The sequence below is a fragment of the Gorilla gorilla genome, chromosome 9 (genome assembly GCF_029281585.2).
Source record: "Gorilla gorilla gorilla isolate KB3781 chromosome 9, NHGRI_mGorGor1-v2.1_pri, whole genome shotgun sequence".
NCBI lineage: Eukaryota > Metazoa > Chordata > Mammalia > Primates > Hominidae > Gorilla > Gorilla gorilla.
The window spans coordinates 64,467,043-64,486,810 of record NC_073233.2 but is presented as its reverse complement, the minus strand read 5'-3'; the positions used below and the strand labels follow the sequence as shown (position 1 = coordinate 64,486,810).

The 19,768-nt window shown below is 35.8% G+C and overlaps 1 protein-coding gene across 1 annotated transcript; it reads left to right on the top strand.

Moving 5' to 3' along the window:
• Nucleotides 1-349: 349 nt before the first annotated feature.
• Nucleotides 350-4,902, top strand: LOC101124522 (olfactory receptor 5G3). The gene is made up of 2 exons (XM_055355359.2): nucleotides 350-469; nucleotides 3,590-4,902. Exon 2 carries the CDS (start codon nucleotides 3,604-3,606, stop codon nucleotides 4,555-4,557), a length of 954 nt encoding a protein of 317 aa, XP_055211334.2. The 5' UTR covers nucleotides 350-469; nucleotides 3,590-3,603; the 3' UTR covers nucleotides 4,558-4,902.
• The last annotated feature ends 14,866 nt before the right edge of the window (nucleotides 4,903-19,768 follow it).

Sequence of the window (19,768 nt, the reverse complement as noted above, 5' to 3'; positions counted from 1 at the left end):
TAAAAGTGGTCTCTTTTTGGTAAGGAGAATCCTAAAGGGGCACACACACACACACACACACACAAACACATGTGCATACACACACACATACAGAGTTTTCTTGGGAATCCTCTCTTTAAGATACAATAAGGAGATACTACTTTGTCCCAATGCTACTGATAACCAGTTTCATTTTGTCCCTTCAGGTGTAAGCTCTTGAGATTTAAGTTCTTTGGGGACCGGATTCTAAATTACCGAAAACTCCTTAAAAATGTCACTTATGTTGTGCAGTAAGTGAATGAATGTGTGGGTCAAAAAGTATGTCTTTAACCTAGGCTCATCAATATGAGGGATTTGTCTTCCTCATCAGGTACCTGGAAATTAATGCTTATTGAAAACGGTTACCACCTTGGAGGGAGCTGCATCTTCCATTCTTACTAATAGAAAATGATCGTTTGCTTTGAAGCAGTTAAAGGAGATACATAAAAAAGTGAGTAAACTGCATTTGGAAAACATAAACTTTTTGGTAGAGGTAACCTTTGGTAGAAGAACCTCAGGATTAGTTTGAACTTTGGGAACATGACCTTCCACCTCAGTTTCTCTAAAGAGAGCAGACATTGGCATTTTGTTCACATCTTGGTGGAATGAAACAACTGAATTTCCTGTTTTTTAAAAATAATATGGAGATATTGTTAGTAACAATGTTTTATATTCCTAAAAGTTGCTAAGAGAGATTTTAAGTGTTCTCCCAACAAAAAATGATAAATATGTGAGGCAATGCATATGTTAATTAGCCTGATTTAGCCATTTTACAATGAATACAAATTTCAAAACATCATGTTGTACCTAAGAAATAGAAACAATTTTATTTGTAAATTAAAAATAAAATAATTACATAAAATAAAATAATTCTGTAAAATAAAAAAAGAGAAAGGCACTGTAATGTTCATGAAGAATTCTAAGACCACAGAATGTTAGATATTGAAAAGCATACAGAACGTCCTCTTTATTTTATAGAAAACTCAAAATGAATTACAATCAAGTAAATAAATAAGTAGTATTTGGACTAAAACTAGAATCAATCTGTACACCTCTTATCCCCACACACCAATCTTGACATATTTGAATATGGATAAACAGAAACACTTCTGCAATGGATAATACTCTTAATGTAAGCCTAAAATTGTCCTTGTGACTGCTGAAAATACATTCCACAATAGCATGAAGCAAACAATCATGATAATGATAAAATTATCATAAATCAGATAGATGCAGTGACTATTTATAACTGTTTGAGAGTATATACTAAGTTTCACACATTAATTAGTATTTAATTCAAGAATGGTATGCTGTTTGTATTTTATCCACACCGGACATTAATTGAAGTGATGGTGTTGTATAAACCAGGTTCTTTTTTTTTCATAAATCATCCTACAAGATTGTCTTCTTCTAGAAATTTTAAGCAGTTTTATTTGTTATTTCTTGACAAATGTGTCACAAACATAGTATTTTCTTGAAGGTTTTCCCTGTATAAAGTATTAAGCATTTGACATTTCATATATTATTACTATAATTGATATTGCCTCACAGACTCCAGGATAAGTGCCTTAAAAATATTTACATAAAATATAGGAAAGCACGTAAAATAGTTATGTGTTACTTTAGCTCAGCAGATCTTAATTTTCTATATAATTTCCATCACAAGTTTCTGTACAACATTTCTCAGATCACCTGATCTCAAAGGCAGGGAAGGTCTCTCAATTCCTCCCATGGCATCATCTTCCTTTATTGGAATTACAAGGTTGAGAGAAATTTCTAGCCCCTGCCCTTGCTTCTTAATCTATCATCTTATATTCTTGATTCCTGATGCCTCTTTTGACCTCAGATCTGTCATAGATCTGAGGGCAGGTCTTTATAAACATAAACAACTAACATTTATTTTTACTAATTTTCAATAAGCAACCTTTTTGTTAAGTGTATTATCATTTCCACGTCCTTATATAAGGGAGAATAGGGAAAAGAGTGATAAATACACTTATGAATTATTCCTTAATAACATTAGGATGTTACTAATCATTTAAAAAGAATAAGAACTCCCCTGCTTGTATTTTCCCTTACATCTAATGTTAGGATCTGAACATCTCATTGGTTTTGTTTTGTTTTCTTTTTTTTTTTTTAGGGTGAATGCTCTGATTGCAGATTTTATTATTTTTTTTTAGATTTTTTCTAAGTATTTATTTTTTTAATTTTATTATTATTATACTTTAAGTTTTAGGGTACATGCGCACAACGTGCAGGTTTGTTACATATGTGTACATGTGCCATGTTGGTGTGCTGCACCCATTAACTCGTCATTTAGCATTAGGTATATCTCCCAATGCTATCCCTTCCCCCACCCCCACCCCACAACAGTCCCCGGTGTGTGATGTTCCCCTTCCTGTGTCCATGTGTTCTCATTGTTCAGTTACCACCTATGAGTGAGAACTTGTGGTGTTTGGCTTTTTGTCCTTGTGATAGTTTGCTGAGAATGATGGTTTCCAGCTTCATCCATGTCCCTACAAAGGACATGAACTCATCATTTTTTATGGCTGCATAGTATTCCATGGTGTATATGTGCCATATTTTCTTAATCCAGTCTATCATTGTTGAACATTTGGGTTGGTTCCAAGTCTTTGCTATTGTGAATAGTGCCACAATAAACATATGTGTGCATGTGTCTTTATAGCAGCATGATTTATAATCCTTTGGGTATATACCCAGTAATGGGATGGCTGGGTCAAATGGTATTTCTAGTTCCAGATCCCTGAGGAATCACCACACTGACTTCCACAATGGTTGAACTAGATTACAGTTCCACCAACAGTGTAAAAGTGCTCCTATTTCTCCACATCCTCTCCAGCACCTGTTGTTTCCTGACTTTTTAATGATTGCCATTCTAACTGGTGTGAGATGGTATCTTATTGTGGTTTTGATTTGCATTTCTCTGATGGCCAGTGATGATGAGCATTTTTTCATGTGTTTTTTGGCTGCATAAATGTCTTATTTTGAGAAGTGTCTGTTCATATCCTTCACTTTACATCTTTAGGGTATTCCTAAGTGGGTTTATTATCTCATTATATGGTGACATGGAATATGGAGAGTAAAATAATTCTCATTTCAAATATAATTTTATAATCTGAGGGCATTTTAGGTCATATAGTTGGATGACTATTTTCTATTTTTTAGAGACAGGATCTCACTCTGTTACACAAGCTGGAGTGCAGTGGTGGGATCACAGCTCACAGCAACCTTGAACACATGGGCTCAAGTGATCCTCCTTCCTCAGCCTCCTGAGTAGCTGGGACTACAGATGTGAGCCACAATTGAATGGCTCTTGGTGGGAGAGTGTATAGGATCCAAAGAGGTAAAGAGTAAATTGTTCACATTTCCACAGGATCTTTGCACAACTGCTCACATCTAGTATCTAGGAGTATCTCCCAGACCAACACTATTTCATAGTTGTCTCTTATAACCCTGTTTAAAATAATCTATCATTAGCTTCAAATACTATTTGTAGCTATTAATCATTGATTTCCTTTGTAATAAAAATAATTCCTCTTTCTTATGACAGATTACAGTGAACCAATGGAACCAATGGAAGATAAGAACCAGACAGTAGTGACTGAATTTCTCTTATTGGGCCTCACAGATCATCCCTATCAGAAGATTGTTCTCTTCTTCATGTTTCTCTTTGTTTATCTTATCACCCTGGGAGGTAACTTGGGGATGATCACTCTCATACAGATTGATTCCAGACTCCACACTCCTATGTACTTTTTTCTTAGGCACTTGTCTTTTGTAGATATTTGTTCCTCTTCTTCTGTTGCCCCTAAGATGCTGTATAATATCTTTGCAGAGAAAAAAGACATCACTTTTCTGGGTTGTGCTGCACAGATGTGGTTCTTTGGTCTCTTTGAGGCAGCTGAGTGTTTTCTCCTGGCTGCCATGGCATATGACCGGTATGTGGCCATCTGCAAGCCCTTGTTGTATACGATCATTATGTCTCAGCAGGTCTGTATGCAGCTGGTGGTAGGGCCTTATGCCATGGCTCTTATAAGCACCATGACTCATACAATTTTCACTTTTTGCTTACCCTTTTGTGGTTCAAATATTATCAATCACTTTTTCTGTGATATTTTTCCACTGCTTTCCCTAGCATGTGCAGACACCTGGGTGAATAAATTTGTGCTGTTTGTCTTGGCTGGAGCTATAGGAGTACTCAGTGGTCTGATCATCATGGTCTCCTATATTTGCATCCTGATGACCATCTTGAAGATCCAGACTGCTGATGGGAAGCAAAAAGCTTTCTCCACCTGTTTTTCTCACCTTGCAGCTGTCTCCATCCTGTATGGGACTCTTTTCTTGATTTATGTTCGGCCAAGTTCAAGTTCCTCCCTGGGTATCAATAAAGTGATTTCTCTATTTTATACTGTGGTAATCCCCATGGTTAACCCCCTTATTTACAGCTTGAGGAATAAGGAGGTGAAAGATGCATTCAGAAGAAAAATTGAGAGGAAAAAATTTATTATAGGTAGGTAAAAGAAAATTCTATTTGTGTTGTAGCATAGATGTTGGTGCAAAATATGTAATAAAAACAAAACTGGACTGAGAACCAGAAGCTGCATGTGAGTACTGATTCTGACAGGTCATAGATTATTTAAAAATGGATAAGCTTTAAAATATTTTTCTGCCTCAGTCTTATTTTCTGTGACATAATGAGAATCTCAAAATAATATAAAGATGGACTGAGAATATAAATATAAAAATATACTAGAAGAAAATGTAAGTGAACATTTGAAAAATCTTGAGTGTGTGAATACTTTTGAACCCAGACATTAAAATGAAAAGTTATAAAGAAAAGATCAAAGCACAACATACAATGTTAAAAGACAAATAATAAAATGAGATAAAATAGTTGTGTACCTGTGCTAAGCAATCAATATCCCTAATATCCAAAGAAGATGCCCAAATTCACAGTCAATCAAAGAGAAAAACAAAGATAAATGGGCCAACTCATGAATACGCAATTCACAAAAATGAGAATGCAAATTGCTAAAAATATATATTTAGGATGGTGCAAAAGTAATTGTGGTTTTGAACTGTGAATTTTGAATTATTATAACTAGGCCCAAACACAACCTCATTAATCAAAATAGGAAACATTGCAATTAACATATTTTTGCCAACGAGAAATAAGTTTGTTTATTCCTGTAGCATAAAAATCTGTGCTTTGGCCAGGCATGGTGGCTCACACCTGTAATCCCAGCACTTTGTGAGTCCGAGACAAGCAGATCACGAGGTCAGGAGATTGAGACCATCCTGGATATCATGGTGAAATCCTGTGTCTATTAGAAATACAAAAAATTAGCCAGGTGTGGTGGGACGTGCCTGTAGTCCCAGCTACTTGGGAGGCTGAGGCAGGAGAATCACTTGAACCTGGGAGGTGGAGGTTGCAGTGAGCTGAGATCACATAGCTGCATTCCAGCCTGGGCAACAGAGCAAGACTTCATCTCAGAAAAAAAAAAAATCTGCTTTGAGATTCAACAAACTCTTGGAAAGCATTTTCTGCAACCTGCTTGTTGTGGAAGTGTTTTTCCTGCAAAAAGTTGTCAAGATGTTCGAAGAAGTGGTAGTTGATTGGTGAGAGCTCAGGTGAATATAGGGGATGAGGCAAAACTTTGTAGCCCAATTCATTCAAGTTTTGAAGCATTGGTTGTACAACATGTGGTTGGCATTGTTGTGGAGAAGAATTGGGTCCTTTTTGTTGACCAGTGCCAGCTGCAGGCATTGCAGTTTTCACTGCATCTCATTGATTTGCTGAGCATACTTCTCAGCATGTAATGGTTTCACCAGGATTCAGAAAGCTGTAGTGGATCTGACTGGTGGCAGACCACATAACAGCAACCATTGTAAGAATTAAATAAAGAGGAGAGAAACACAAAGGGTGGCTTGACAGTTAACGGTTTATTTTGGAAAACAAACATGGGAGGGACTTCAGACTGAGTTAGGTCAAAAGCTGCACTCTCTTACAGACTAAGAGTTTTTAAGGATTCATGGTGGAAGAGTTTATTAGAGGCTTGGACTGCTTCTGTGTCTCTTTGTTGTGCTTATCTGGGAGGGAAAGTTGTGTGTCAGTTCCCATACACCTTTCTGCAGCTGCAAGCACCTCGCCCGAGTCTGCCTTTAGCTTCCCTATCTTAGTGGACCTGAAAGGAAAGGAATGTGCTTATTACTGGGGCCTCATTGTATGAGCGTGAAGTTTGGCAGTTACCCAAGAGACTTCCTCCCCACCCTCCTCTGCACCTGAGCTGTGTTATCTGTGTTTTACTGTCTGCTCTTTTCTGGCTGCTTGTAGTTAGAAGAGAAGTGATTCCCTGGAATCTGTGAAGCTAGAAAGGGAACTGGAACTTAAAGTAGCAGTGTTTGTCTGAGATAATGGTGCTCCTGCTCTGTCAACCATGACCTTTTTTTGGTGCAAGTTTGGTTTTGGGAAGCGCTTTAGAGCTTCTTCTCAGTCCAACCACTGAGCTGGTCATTGCCGATTGACATATAAAATCCACTTTTTGTTGCACCTCACAATTCGATTGAGAAATGGTTTGTTATTGTGTAGAACAAGAGAAGACAACACTTCAAAAAGACATTTTTGAAAAATTTTTGCTCAGCTCATGAGGCACCCATGTATTGAGCTTGTTTACCTTTCCAATCTGCTTCAAATGCTTAATGACTGTAGAAAGGTTGACATCAAGCTTTTTGGCAACTTCTTGTGTAGTTGTAAGATCAGTATTGATGATTGCTCTCCTTTGGTAATTGCCAAATTCTGATTGCCAGCCATTATGCTCCTTATCTTCAAGGCTCTTGTCTCCTTTGCAAAACTTCTTGAACCACTGCTGCACTGTACATCTGTTAGCAGTTCCTGGGCCAAATGCATTGTTGGTGTTGAGAGTTGTCTCTGCTGCTTTACAACCCATTTTGAACTCGAATAAGATAATCATTCAAATTTGCTTTTTGTCTAACATCATTTCCATAGTCTAAAATAAATATAAAATAAATGGCAAGTAATAAGTCATTAGCAAAAAAAACATAAAGTGAGATTTGTCCATTAGAATGATGTATAATATAAACACACTTACTTAAGAATGCATTCAAATGTCAAACGGCAGATTCCCACTGAGTCTTGTAATAAGCTCCACACTGCTTCTTTTCCCACTGCTACAACCTTCAACATTATAACATCTGTTGTACATCACGTAGCTCAAGTGGCAGGGCTGCTTGGACTGCAACTGGGATCTGCTGCAGAGCCCTTTCCTGCAGCAGATTCCAGTTAACACTAGCAGCCTTTGTGTCACTTGGTATAGGGGCTGGAACAATATTCTTAGCTGTGGAATGTGTTTCTTCCAAAACCCAGGGTCCTACCAAGACACTGCTTCTGTGTTCTTCACTTCAAAGGAGTTATTCTAGTATTCCCCTAAGCACTGAACCTGCAAAAGCTTTCCCTAAGTGTCCAAATTCCCAAATCTTAATATGGTTTATCTCATACCCCCTGTAGCACATGTGCTTTACCAAGATCTCCAATATTCTAGTAACTACTTATGTAACTTTGCTCTGTCATTATGATGTTATCAATGTAATAAATCAGTATGATGTTTTCAGGAATGCTTAGGTGGACAATATCTTCAGTCTATATTTCCTTGGGCAGGAAAACTAACATAGTCTTGAGACATAATTGAAAGTGAATACAGTATCATTCATCTCACATGAATGTAAGTCATTTCTGATCCTCTTTTCTAACTGCAATAGAAAATAATTCATTCCCCAAATCACTGACTGTATCATATACTGGAGACCTTTTAAATGATTCTGTGTTTAGTATAACACTGCTATTGGGTTTACTACTTGGCTGAACTCGAGGCAGTCTATATTCATTCTCTAGAAAACATATGGGTCTTCAGGGCCCAGGCTGATGAATTAAATAGAGAGGGAAAAGAGACAACTGCTGCTACATCTTTTATGTCTTTAGTGGTGGCATTAATTTCCAATTCAAGTGTTCTGGAATCCTATCATCTCCAGTGACTCTAGGAAGCCTAGATCCATAGCAGCATCTCAAACCACTGAGATTTTCACCAGGCTGGTGGCTCTCTAGAGCTTCTCTTTATTGCTTTAGTGGAAAAAGTGTCCTTTGGGTCTTCTCAGGAATACATGCATCTGTAGCTTCTTTGGTCTTGTGTAATAAATCCTTTTTAAGCATCTCTACCTCTTTGAGCATTTGGACCTTTTCTTCAACACTCTGCATGGCAATAATGGCATCCCTACCTCTTTTACTGCATGCTGTTATTTTTTCCAAAATTCAAAGAGCCATCCTAACAGTGCATTAGAATCAGCTTCTGGTGTCCTGCCTGCAAGCTAATTTCTGAGTCACTGACGTTCTCCTATGTCAGAAAATTCTCCCCTACTCAGCTTTTTATTTCCCCAGTCCTAGAATTACCCTTAAGATATTAATATATGCTTTCATATGTTCTCCTTGTTCTTGTGGCACATTTTAGCCAATTCTTTGAACTCCTGGTGGGTAATCATTTTCCTCTTAAAGTAGAGCCAATTCTCCTTAGTCATCACACCTCATCATTCTAAGCCTTGACGCTGGTTGCTAAGTCTAAGAGCCATGAGGGGAAGAAAGACTACATCCTGAGAAAAGAAATTATTCTCTTGTGAATGCTCTGACTCATGTGAGGCCTCTTTATTCTCTCTAAGCAAAGGAAGGCTGCTGCCTTCCGGCAAGGGGAACAGGAGTACTTCTGCAGGTTCAAGGTTTCAAGGGTACTGGAAAATCTCAAGCACATTCACACCGATGTCTTAATCCCAATTCTCAGTGTTCAGCTTTTCCCCTGTCAGAGTTCTGTGGCTCTAAAGAGGCTTTGAATTCAGCTTTTTTATTATTACTTCTTGCAACCTGATACAAGATGTATAACATCTGTAATATACAAATCTGATTGAGTTCTCATGCAGTCTGGGTTGAGTTTTCATGCAGTCTGGTCTCTAATTGCAGATGAATGTTTTTTGAACATTGCCTTTCTGACTTTGACACCATGCCCGAGTTGAAAATTGTCCTATTTGAGTCTGTTTTCATCATTGAGCATATTAAAGACATTTAACGTAAATTAATTTCATAGTTTAATAATTATTGTTGCTCCCCGTATTTCTCATGTTGCATAAGTCAACATACATCTCTCACTTGTACCCTATCCCAATTCACTGCAGGTGAGTCTTGGTAACTGAGATGCTAAGGCATGCCCATGGTTATTACCATTCTGTTCCATCAGCAATGGGTATTGTTGCCATCTTTCCAGTGAGTAATTTGATTCCAGAATTACATCCCAATAGTCTGCACCTTAAGGGTCACTCTGGTACGAGGCATCTTAGTTTGAGTTTTCCAGGAAACAAACCTTGAGGAAAAGATTCAAGTGCAAGCATTGGTTGATAATAGTTTATTTGGGAAGCAACTAAAACACTGACAGGGAAGTTAGAAGTGAGATAATGAATGGAAAGAAATTAATACTCTCTGGAGGAGTTTCCTATATTTATTTTGGGAGTGATGGTATAAAGGTGTGTATTCCATTTGATAATTTAGAAACGTGGTAATCAGTTCTTATCTCTTCTAGTGGTTACCTTTTGGATTCTATGTAGTATACAGCTATTTATTGAACTATTTAAAGTGCTAATGAGAAGATCACTGCAGTGGTCAACTGAGCACTGCCAGTGCTGGAGATTTCTGGGTGCCAGTGCATAAAACACAAGAATCAGAGTATTCCCACCTGAGAGGGCCTGAGTCAAGAAATGTTTACATAAGCCAGTCTTTGGTTGAGAGCTGCTCCTGGAAAGTGTTCATTTTCTGCCACTTCCGGCTTGTTAGGCAGGTAGAAAAGTGGCGGGAAGATAAATCCTCACACACACACAAAAATACACACACAAAAACCTTTGGTGTTAGCAGTTGAAGATGGAACTGAAGTGCACTGAAATGATAAGAGAGAGGCACAAACAGAGTTTGCTATACTGATCATTGCAACAAATGGAAATAGTTTTCGTCTATACTTTATCTAGGGGCAGTCATTTAGTCAGGAGCTGATTTTAACCTTCTTATTCTCTGCTAGTAATGGGAGGAACAGTTGCATCATGCACTGACCCTGCCCAGTGAGAAAGTGACCACATTTCATTTTGAATGACTGTGTGTGGGTCAGGAGAATATACAAATCTGATTCAAATAAACTGCTGGGAATATCAATATTCATATTTTGGCTTAAGGAAATGAGTTTCTTCTTGGTCAGTGGTTGGGGAATAGTATTATTACTTATGTTTTTGCAAAAGGGTGGCAGTAAAGAGAATTTACAAGTTTGGAGAAGACATTCATAAAATAGAAGTTTTGGTCCTAATTTGTGAGTCTTTTCTGTGAATGGATATACTGTACATGCTATTTTATATCCTGATTTCTATCCATTGATATAAATACCTTTCATTTGATTAAAAACTTCATACAACTTACTACATTAAAGTATTTTTATATTTTAAAGTGTATTTTTATAATACAGTATGATTGTACATGGTACAAAATTCAAATAGTACACTAGGAAATGTAAACAAGATAAGCTTCCTATCCATTCCAAACAGAATTTATGTTGTATTTTTTGAGAACTTTTTTGCATATAGAAACATGTATAAGTGTATGTGCATGTGTAGATTCCGAACAGTTACACAAATGAGAGAGTGGACTTCCATTGAAGTTATAGCATGCTTGAATGATCTATTTCACGAATACTTGCTTATGGAAATAAAGGGAAGTGACAGCGGAAAGAAGAAGAGGAGTGGAGGAGGGGATTGAGGCCAAAGGAGACTCTGACCATATACAGGTATTGCACAGAATATTTTCAGATTGTTTGGTTTACACTGAGAGCTATAGCTCCACTTTTGTGTAGCAGAAAAAAATGAGATTTCAATAATTCTTTTCGCATTTTTTGTTTTTATTATGTATTATCCTTATCAACGGATGGAGACTAGCTAATTTGGCCATGAGAAGAAAATTGCAGAGACGCAACTGCCCTCAGAGGAGATATATGCCTCTCTATTTATAAGTACCTTTCCCTTGAGATCTCTGTAGTTAACTTTACTGGGTCTACTAGAGGATGAAGAGGAGTGAAGGAAAAATATCCAACCACCCAAAAAAAACTTTATAATGACAACAGTATGATTGCTTAGAAGTTCCTGTATAAAAAATGTATCACTTGAAAGCAACTGGGATGTTTTATTCATTTCACAGTGTTCTTTTTTCTTTCCCATTTCTCTTTAGAGGGAAAATGACATGAATTCAAAAAGATTTCAGTCTGAAGCACAACTATTGCCTGCGTAACAAAAACATCTTAACTTTTTCTGCACATTATTATTCTCTTACAGGTTAAAAAGAAAGCACTTTTTATTGTATTAGAACTCTCTAATGGTAAAAAGTGCAAGAATTTAAAATTTTTCTTTTATATTCCTATGATTCTTCAAAGTATTAACTTTGAATATATTCGAGTTATTTTCTAAAAAGTGCTCAATCTGAAATGAATTACATTGACTATTTGGCTTTGCACAATAGGCAGAAAATAATTGGTTTGTTTACTATATAGAGAGACTAAGAAAAAAACTAATATTAATTGCTACCAATTCTATGATAGGCTTTAATATTTATGGAGGTATGATCTTTTAATTTTATGAGTAATATTCATTTGAAGTTGTAAAAGAAAGCATTAATCTTAATTATAGTTCATTTCATCTTAAAATGAAACCATACATTGTGAATCTTGTTTTCATCACATAATTATTAGAAACCAATATTTATTTTCTTTGAAGTACTATTATGAACCTTGATTATTTTGTATAGATACTTCCTTAAAAGTCCTGCTTAAAGTTAACATCTAAAACAGTTATGCCAATGAAGTCTTACTCCAGGTAATATCTGTATCTAAAAGATGAGTGCCCACCGTTCTAGTAGCTTTGTTTTGGTGCTGTTCATCCTGTGATGCTGAGACAAATAGATACAAAAGTAGAAGGAATTCAGGGATATGATTACCCAAAAGGGAAACTTTTCTGTCTCAATTTGAATTGTGTTGATAACAAGGTGTTCCCAAGATGTTAAGTACGCTCATATTTTATATGCTACTAGATCTGGTAAACAACTTCAGCACTTTCAGGATACAAAATCAATGTGCAAAAATCAGTAGCATTTCTAAACACCAATAACATCTAAGTTGACAGCCAAACTAAGAATGCAGTGCCATTCACAATAGCCACAAAAAAATAAAATACCTAGAAATACAGCTAACCAGGGAGGTGAAAGATCTTTACAATAAAAATTGCAAAATGCTACTGAAAGTAATCAGAGACTACACAAATGAATGGTAAGGCATTCCATGCTCATGGATAGAAAGAATAATATTGTTAAAATCACCATACTGCCCAAAGCTATTTACAGATTCAGTGCGATTCCTATCAAGCTACAAGTGACATTTTTCACAGAATTAGAAAAAAATTCTAAAATTTATTTGGAACCAAAAAAGAGCTCAAATGGCCAAAGCAATTCTAAGTAAAAAGAACAAAGCTGGAGGCATCACATTACCTGACTTCAAACTATACAACAAGGCAATAGTAACTAAAACAATGTGCTACTGATACAAAAAGCAGACACATAGGCAAATGGAATAGGTTAGAGAAACCAGAAATAAAGCCACACACCTAGAATCACCTGATCTCAACAAAGCCAAAAATAATAAGTAATAAGGAAAGGACTGTTCAGTAAATGGTGCTGGGATAACTGGCTAGCCATATGCAGAAGATTAAAACTAGACCCCTACATTTCAGAATATAAAAAATCAACTCAAATATGGATTAAAGACTTAAATATAAAACCTCAAACTATAAAAATCCAAGAAGAAAACCTAGGAAATAACATTTTCGACATCAACCTGGGCAAAGACTTCGTGATGAAGATTCCAAAACCAGTTACAACAAACTGATAAGAGTAGATACTACACTTGATCTTAGCCAAAAGGCCAAAAAAACCAAAAAAACAAATATTGACAAGCAAGACATAATTAAGTCAAAGAGTTTCTGCACAAGCAAAAGAAACTGTCAACAGTGTAAACAGACAGCCTATAGAAAGGGAGAAAATATTCACAAACTATGTATCCCACAAAGGTCTAATATCCAGAATCTATAAGAAACTTAAATAATTGACAAACAAACAAACAAAAAATCCCATTTAAAAAGTGGGCAAAGGACATAAACAGACACTTTTCAAAAGAAGGCATACATGTGACAAACAAACATATGAAAAAGTGCTAAATATCACTAATCATTAGGGAATCGCAAATCAAAACGACAATGTGATACCATCTCACACCAGTCAAAATAGCTGTTATTAAAAAGAAAGTAACAAATGCTGACAAGGTTGTGGAGAAAAGGGAACACTTACACACAGCTGGTGGGAATGTAAATTAGTTCAGCACTGTGAAAAGCAGTCTGAAGCTTTCTCAAATAATGTAAAATGGAACTACCATTCGACCCAGATACCCCACTACTGATTATATACCCAAAGGAATGTGAATTGTTCTACCATAAAGACACACACGTGCATATGTTCATTGTAGCATATGTTCACAATAGCAGAGATATCGAATCAACCTAGATGTCCATTAATGGTGGACTGGATTTTAAAAATGTGGTATTGTACACCACAAAATACTACACAGCCATAATAAATGATATGTTCTTCGCAGCAACATGGATGGAGCTGGAGGCCATTATCCTAAGCAAATTAATTCAGGAACAGAAAACCAAATACCACATGTTCTCATGTGTAAGTGGGATCTAAACACTGACTACACATGGACATAAAGAAGGGAACAATAGACACTGGGGCCTATTTTAGGGTGGAAGGTAGAAGGAGGGTAAGGATTAAAACATTACGTATCAAATATTATGCTGATTATCTGGGTGACAAAATTGTCTGTACACCAAACATCCATGACATGTAATTTACCAGGATAACAAACCTGCATATGTACACCTTGAAACTAAAACAAAAGTTAGAAAGTAAAAAGAAAACAAATGAGAGTTTACTGTACACATTGCGCCACTTTTTGCTTTCTTAAGAATTTTATTGGCTATTATTTGACAAAAAAACACATAGCTGTTTCTCCTTGACTATTTGTTTGACCTGCCCCTTATTGATAAATATTTACTTTCTGGTTCTCTGTAATAAAAAACTAATTTTGCAACAACCACATTAGAAATGTGTTTTGTCTTAGTTTTCTCTTTTCTTTTAGAAATGATGTTCGCTTTCAAGTGCTTTTCCCTAAAACTTTTTATGTGGCAATATTCTTAACCTTAGAGAAATAATATAGAATAGATAGATAAATTTAAATAATGCAAAGAACACTCATATACTTTTTGCTCAGATTCCTGTTAATATTTTCCATTTCCTTTGCCACTACTCCCATGTACATGTATATTATCACACATACAAAAGCATTTAAATGTAGGTTACATGTATTACATTTATTATGGTTGTTTATCCCTAAATACTTTCTTATGTATTTCCTAAGAAAAGGAATATTTTCTTACATAACCATAGTGTAGTTATCAACTTTAGGTTATCATTTAATGCTTTAAAAAATTTAATGGCTACACAGTGTAAATTTTTTTATGTTTTGTGGAGTTATGTAAAGGTATATATTCCCTTGATAACTTTATAATATGTTTTTATCTCTTCAAGTGGTTAATCATGCATTTTTTAACTCTATCAGTTAATTCCAGGCTAAGAAAAATGTTCAAAAAGATACTTATGTGTCTTTTTGTTGTCATTCTAGAATTTTTTAGGTTGTATTATTCTTGTTGGTTCTAGTGGTTAATTTTTTTCCTTTTCAAAATATACATGGAATGCTGTCAACTTTAAATACTTTCTGACACAAATTTCCTATGAGATGAGAAGATGGGTGGATGTATTCCATCTGCCAAACTCTTTCTTATTCTGTTTTTCACTTTTGATAGCTTTTGGTTGTTGTCATTGTCATATCATCATTGCTTGTGATATTTATTTTTCCGTTCTATAATATTCATAATCTTTTAGTTCTTGTCCTCTGTGTAAAGGTATTCACTCTAATATAGTCTGAATAATTGTATCTTTTGACCAAAATCTCCTTTTTATCCCCACCCCTACTTCCAGATCCCGGTAGCCATCATTCTACTCTCTACTTCTATGAGTCTGACTTTTTTTTAGAATCCACGTGTAAGTGATATCATGTGGTATTTAACTTTCTGTGCCTGGCTTATTTTATTTAGCATAATGTTTCTAGGTTTATCAATGTTGTCACCAAATTTCCTTATTTTTTATGACTGAATATACTACTAAATACATAAACTTTTCTTCCTCTAGTCATCCATTGATCAATACTTAAGTTGCTCTCACATCTTGGCTATGGTGAATAATGCTGCCATAAAAATGGAAGTGCAGATGTCTCTTCAACATGTTGATTTAGATTTTTTTGGATATACGCCCAGAAGTGAGATTGTTGGAATGTATGATAATTCTGTTTTTAGTTTTTTGAGGAATCTCCACACTGATTTTAATTATGGCTGCCCTAATTTACATTTCTACCAACAGTTTACAAGGATTATCTTTTCTCCACATTATTACCAATATTGGTCATTTTTGTATTTTGATAATACTCATTCTAACAGATGCTAGTTGATATTTTATTGGGGTTTTAGTTTACATTTTCATGATTGTTAATGATGTTGAATACTTTTTTTTAATGTATTTTTTTATTATTATACTTTAAGTTTTAGGGTACATGTGCACATTGTGCAGGTTAGTTACATATGTATACATGTGCCATATTTTTTATATACTTGTTGGCCATCTGTATGTCTTGTTTTGAGAAGTGTCTATCAAGGCTATTTGGCCATTTTTTTTTTTTTTTTTTTTTTTTTTTTTTTGCTATTGAGTTATGTGAGTTCCTTACACATTTCGGATAAGGAAGAAATGAAGCACCTGATCAGATATATGGTTTTCACATCTTTTCTCTCAAGCCATGGGTGCTTTTTTTTCACTGATGACTTTTTCTTTTCGTGTTCAGAAGCTTTGTAGTTTGCAACTTAATTTGTCTAGTTTAGCTTTTGTTGCCTGTGCTTTTGGGCTAATAAACAACCACACAAAAAAATAATGCCCAGACTAATGTGATGGAGCTTTTACCCTTTATATTTTTTTCTATTAATCTCACAGTTTGAGGTTTTAAATTTTGAATCCATTTTGGGTTGATATTTATATGTGGTGCGAGATAAGGTTTCTCATGATCCAACCCCTAGAAGAAGTTAGATTAATTTCCTAACTCCTCTTTTTACAGCCATACTCTTAGAAGTATTTGTCCATTTATTCACTTACTCATTTGTCTGGAAATATTCATCGAGCACTTATTTTTTAATGAACTCTTTGGAAGCTTGGGAATATATTGTGGACAATCCTACAAAATCCCTGCTCATTTTTATGGGGTAGGTGAATGCAATAACAAGTCAATGTTAGTTAATACCAATTACTTTGAATAAAAATAAAACTGGGCAAAGAGAAATGAAGTGAACGAGGCTCGGTTGGGGTCAGCTATACTCTTTTCCAAAGGATGATTGGAGAAAGCCTTTCTGATGAGAGGATATTGTAGCAGAAACTCGGATAAAATGAAACAAATTTTGCAGTTATTTGGAGAGAAAATTGTTTTGAGAAGAAGGAAAAAAGAGAGCAAAGATTCTGAGGAAGTATCTTGGTTTGCTGGTTTCAAGAAGGCAAAGTGGACTGGGTGAGTGGGGGAAAGATAGGACATCCTAGGCTTTTCTTTTCTTCTTCTTATTATTATACTTTAAGTTTTATGGTACATCTGCAAACGTGCAGGTTTGCTACATATGTACACATGTGCCATGTTGGTGTGCTGCACCCATTAACTAGTCATTTAGCATTAGGTATATCTCCTAATGCTATCCCTCCCCCCCTTCCCCCATCCCACAACAGGCCCCGGTGTGTGATGTTCCCCTTCCTGTGTCCATGTGTTCTCATTGTTCAATTCCCACCTATGAGTGAGAACATGTGGTGTTTGGTTTTTTGTCCTGGCGATAGTTTGCTGAGAATGATGGTTTCCAGCTTCATCCATGTCCCTACAAAGGACATGAACTCATTCTTTTTTATGGCTGCATAGTATTCCATGGTGTATATGTGCCACATTTTCTTAATCCAGTCTATCATTATTGGACATTTGGGTTGGTTCCAAGTCTTTGCTATTGTGAATAGTGCCGTAATAAACGTACGTGTGCATGTGTCTTTATAGCAGCATGATTTATATTCCTTTGGGTATATACCCAGTAATGGGATGGCTGGGTCAAATGGTATTTCTAGTTCTAGATCCCTGAGGAATGGCCACACCAACTTCCACAATGGTTGAACTAGTTTACAGTCCCACCAACAGTGTAAAAGTGTTCTTATTTCTCCACGTCCTCTCTAGCACCTGTTGTTTCCTGACTTTTTAATGATTGCCATTCTAACTGGTGTGAGATGGTATTTCATTGTGGTTTTGATTGGCATTTCTCTGATGGCCAGTGATGATGAGCATTTTTTCATGTGTTTTTTGGCTGCATAAATGCCTTCTTTTGAGAAGTGCCTATTCATATCCTATTCATCCTCTTTTTGGGGTTCCTTTGCCATTTGATTGAGTTAGTTCTTTCAAACCACTTAGAAGAATGTGACACATCAGTAAACAACAATAAGATTAATGTCCTGTGGCATCTATTGTGTAAATAAATTTCATCTGTTTTCTGAAATACCTTGACAGACTCCTCATTATTTACAGAAAAAAAAATTCAAACTCCTTTGCCTAATGTTAAAATCTATATGAAGTTTAAGGCCAAATATATGTTTTCAGACTTAACATTTGAAATTTTTTATACAGTCGATGTGGACTCTCTTTGTCTCGCAGAGATGCTGTCCAAATTTATAGCTGTTCATTGCTGCATAGAAACCTCCAGTCCACTTTCCTTTTATTTACCTGTATCTTAGCCTCCTTTTGAGATTCATCACCCCCATGAGACTATGTGCAAACCCTTCTGGTTGCAAAGATGTCACCTGCCTAGAACTCCTGCACCAATCACAGCATTCCCAGAGCTGCTGTGCACCCAGACCCCACTTTTGACTGTAATCTCTGAAGCAGGACTCCCTTTTTAGAATTCTCACATCTGCATAGTGCCAAGGGCTGGTGCTCCTCAGGCAGCAGTTGCAGGCTGACAACTAGAATTTCTCTTTGGGGCAGACTCAAAGAGAGAGAGAAAGAGATATAGTTATACTTTGTGCAATTACACTTTACTTAAAACTCCCAAGATTATTTTCTTAGAAAATAACGTTAATATCCTCCCTATGGACCTGATCCCCTGAGCTTCCGATTCCTTGAGGTAGTTGGTGCCAATTTACTGAAAAACTCTTTAGAGAAATCTCTCCTGTGTCCTGTGCAGAATTGGGTCAATGAACTCTTTTTTAACAGTGCTATTCGAAGGTTCAGTTTTCAAGATGGTATCACTATATTATTTCTCTTCTTGGACACCTGAAGAATCTGAGAAGGAGGACAAGTCTACATTTGTAGGGTAATTTATTTTAATATTAGAAACTATGGGTTTTGTGATTCACTTTGACATAGGCACACAGAGTCTAGGGTTTCTTCAGATGGGGGAGTTAAATGATCACCCAAATTGTATTCAGGAAGCCACGTATGCAAAAAATAAGCTTAGAAGCCTGGAAAAACGTGATCTCTAAGAGCACCCTGAAGGATGGTTTGGTAAAAATAGAATATTTGTGTCTTTTGGTTTCATTGGCCCAACTTAAATATACTGAATGGCCCAACTGAAGTCAGTTGAATTTTGTGTTTGGCATAGAGACAGTGAAATTTGCTGGAAGGTTTATGGGTTCATTGAATATTAGAATTAAGAAACCTTGGCTTTTCTGTCTTGTAATTACTTCACTTTACCTAGAATGTGTATTATAAGTAGAAGAGAAACTTCTGGATCAGCTGAGTTGAATTATCATTTTGCTCATGCCCCAAATCACAGTCATGTATAGTATTGCAATTTTCTCTATTACAATCTTTGGCTTGTATAAGACTGGGAAAAATAAAGCTTAATAGCCTTTTCTGCAGCAACTATTGTTTTGCACAAGATTTCAGGTTTAATACCAAGTTTAAAAAAAAGTAACAATTATTAATGGTGTATGTACTTCATTAACTTCATTTACAGAGGCAATTATTTGAGGCCATCAATGTGTATATTCCAGTTCCAGTTTTCTAAAATTTTTCCATAACCTAAATTTATTTTGTCGCTTAAAATTCTATTTCCATTTTTTTTGCATAATAAGTAATGAAAATATAAATAACCTGGGGCTAGTGTCTATGTTTAGAGAAAGTAGAATTCTTGAAACATTTTACTACTGAAGTAATAGATTTTCCTTATTAATCTTAAATTTACATCTCTTCAGGCCTTTTCTTTTTCAAACTCCTTTGCCTCTGAGACCATAAAAAGCCAGTGGCTTTTCATTACATGAATTTTCAGGTAACCAAAATCCTTTCGAAACTTTTAGATCAGAGGAGAATGTTGTTAGACCTTCTTTCATTACTTCTCCTCTGTTGGAATCATTATGAATATTTCA